This window comes from Quercus robur, chromosome 2 (genome assembly GCF_932294415.1).
Source record: "Quercus robur chromosome 2, dhQueRobu3.1, whole genome shotgun sequence".
Classification (NCBI taxonomy): domain Eukaryota; kingdom Viridiplantae; phylum Streptophyta; class Magnoliopsida; order Fagales; family Fagaceae; genus Quercus; species Quercus robur.
The window spans coordinates 50,920,518-50,923,718 of NC_065535.1; the positions used below are offsets into that span (position 1 = coordinate 50,920,518).

At 35.8% G+C, this 3,201-nt stretch overlaps 1 protein-coding gene across 1 annotated transcript; it reads right to left on the reverse strand.

The window, feature by feature from the left end:
* Positions 1–348: 348 nt before the first annotated feature.
* On the reverse strand, positions 349–2,450 carry LOC126706659 (uncharacterized). The gene is made up of 5 exons (XM_050406196.1): positions 2,191–2,450; positions 2,002–2,105; positions 1,634–1,805; positions 1,420–1,542; positions 349–1,332 (listed from the first exon to the last, which is right to left on the reverse strand). The coding sequence occupies exons 1-5, from the start codon at positions 2,377–2,379 to the stop codon at positions 517–519; spliced, it is 1,404 nt and encodes a 467-aa protein (XP_050262153.1). The 5' UTR covers positions 2,380–2,450; the 3' UTR covers positions 349–516.
* Between the last annotated feature and the right edge of the window lie 751 nt (positions 2,451–3,201).

The window sequence follows — 3,201 nt, forward strand, 5'->3', positions numbered from 1 at the left end:
CTAATTAGGAACAGTCACAAGTATTATTTTTCCACTATTTAATTTTTAGGGGACTCCCCAACATGTATTTGCAATGTATCCATTCATAATAACTTAATTTTACGATGGTTACCTATCACAAACCTCCTTTTTTTTGCTTGGGACCGATTGTGAACAAAATATATAATACTAAGAATAGACATGGGTGGAGTTTAACTTTGTGTACAACAAGTAGGAAGAGGTCCCAACTCCCAAGTTAGGACGAAAATGTTGTGGTCTATGTTTTTCAATTTTTCTCCATATTTCTCCAGAACAAGGAATACATATATGCTCATAGTGATGACCAAACGTGACTACTATCAACGCTTGCATTCTCATAAGATTCACTTGTACTATACTACTTTTGGAATAAAATATCATGCTGAATTTACATAATCATAAATTATATAGAGAAACAAGTAAAGACAAACACACCATGCATAATCTATGCAATGTCTAAATAGTTTAAAACCTCTCAGACAAGATAATTTTACTTCATCAATATGTTGCAGAGTGCCTTCGTTGCCTACTCCGTGATGAAAGTGGCCTCCTGCCTATGTTTGAAAGTCTTAAATCAAATTGCTTTGCGAAATCTTTGTGATTTGTGCTTTCTAAACTAGATTCTCCTTCTATAGTAGATGCTTTGTGATACGTTTGAAATTTCTGCTCATTAGACTTTCTGTCATGTGTGTCCTGATTCTTTGTATTCCTATCACTAAACTTCACAAAACCTCTCTCTTTCCCCAACATCTCATTTCGGCTCAGTATTTGTGTAGTCTTCTTCCTCCCACTCATGTTGTCACCAATTGGGCTCAAACTTGATGCAGAGAATTCCTTATCTACTTCAGCTTTCCTGCTTCTCTCTCCAGTTTCTTTGACATGACTACCATAATTGTTATCTGCCATTTTTTCAGCAGCTAATTTAGAGCCCAAGTTTTCAATATCCTGCATTTTTTCATAATTGAATTCATTGTTTATGTGCTTCTTGCCCTCCAAAGCGGCATTTCTATAACTTTGAGGGTCAGATTTTGAAGATCCATCACCAGGAGCTTTATACTGAGGTTGTGATAGTTCCACAGCAGCTCTTGCAGCTGCTGCTGCTTGACTTGCCAATATGAAAGCTGCTTCAGCTGCTGCTGCAGCACCAAAATCTCTGTATTTCTTCCTTGCTTCCATAGTTTTAGAGAAGTTTGAATCCTGTTTTAGCTCATCAGGCAAATCATCAATGACTGCTTGTAGTTGAGGATTATTTAGATTAGCTGATTTGTTAGGCTCAGGTTGCTTCTGCTTCTGGTTCACATCCGGTTTCTCTTCCTATATCACATATGGACGGTCCCAAATTAGAGATCAGATTTTTTTTTTTCAAAAGAATAAGTACTATTAATAATATTACTTGCTTACTTCAGTTACCAAAGATGATTCTCTCTTAAGATGCATAGCGATTTCATTTGTGGGAGCAATTTCTTTCAGCATTTTGAGTTTGCTGTCCAAGCTTAGCCTTCGGGTTGAAAGTTTTTTTACAATCTAGAAAGACCAAAAGCAGCATTATTTTGGGCTTAGATGTTAAAAGATAAATAAATTTGTGACCTGGAAAAGTTCAAGTATTCAACTCTACCTTAGGATTTACTCCACAGTTAGTGCATAATTCAACAGCACGTGTGGTGAATTCCTTCCCAAATCTTGATGTGAACATGCTTCTGATCTTTTGCAGTTCTGGCAATTCTCCACATCTTGAGGCTGCGTAGACCAAGCTTGATATTGCCTCCTTGAGCTCATTAGGACATTCTCTAAACAATATGCACATAAATGAGTGACTGATGTTACCAAAGTAAGAAGAAAATAGTGCTTTTGGGGTACATCCATAAAGTCTAAACAACATGGACTAAGAATATGATAACAAAAGAAAAAGTTGTTCTTTAGCAATATAATTGGTATGGAACTAATGAAATTTAACTTGAAGAGAATGCAAGATATGAAACTAACTTATTGTTTTGAATTAGTACAACCCTCTCCACCAAGAGATGGAAGTAGTTTTCTATCATAGCATATGCATCCAACATGTTTTGCTCCTTGATGACAACCTCAACCTGTTAAAAATCCAACAAAAAATTTAGAAAGAATACAGAAGAGAGAAAGAGAGCTGCAAAAAATAAAATCAATGATGGAAATTACACGAAGGAGAGCACGTTCTTGGTGACCAAGGTTGAGGAGCTTAATGACATCAGAGCGGGCTTGGCCACAGCGGACATGGTGCTGCTTCTCAAGTGCAGCAATTCTTGAGACAGCAAGATTAACCAGGTTGCTGAACTTTGACTTCTTGAAGCTAATTTTTCCAAGGAAAGCATCTAATTTCTTACCCATGTTTGCTTTCTGATTCTTGTTTGTTTGTTTGAAGTCTGAAAACAACTCAAAAACAATCTCCCTAGAGGTTGTGCTAGCAAAGCAAGCAGATTCAAGCTTACAAAATTTCAATTGGATTGTTTTATGTTCAGAGACTTCTATAAGAATTGAAACACACTATACCTATTAGTCTACGAGGACAAGAGTGCAGTAATGACTGATATATGGAAAACGACCTCACAACCTATAATCAGAGTTTTCTTTGTATATAAGCATGGCCTTACATTACATGGCTATAATTTTGACAGTTATCATATCAGTTAGGAACACTTTGCTGGAAGTTTTCTGGTTGCAAATTCAGCCATTAGCTGCTCTTTTGCTTGTATAACTTCAATTTAATGATTTGAGAGGCCAATTTTGCAGAAAATCAGCATGTATGAATGAGTTTGGGTCCACAAATTTATTTTTCTTATTTGGAGAACTTGTGGAAAAGTTAATTGATGCTTCAAATAAATTAAACAAAATGCAAAAATAATAACAACCAAGCCTTAGGCCAAAAACTTTGTAGTCCGCTATAGATTCTCAACAAACTAATCAAAGTTGACCACATTCTTTTAAGTTATTTTATCATATCCAAAATCATACTCTTTGTCGCCTCCTTAATTGACATGTCCTTTTTACAACTTCAAAAATGTTATTTATTTTAGTGTTTGAATGCACTTAAGGAAAAGGAAAAGAGTAAGAGAAATGAAAGGGAAAGGGAAAGGAAAGGGGGAAAAAATCTTTCCTTGCGTATGAATGCATAGAGAGGAAAAGAAAAGAGAAGCGGTGATCATACACTTC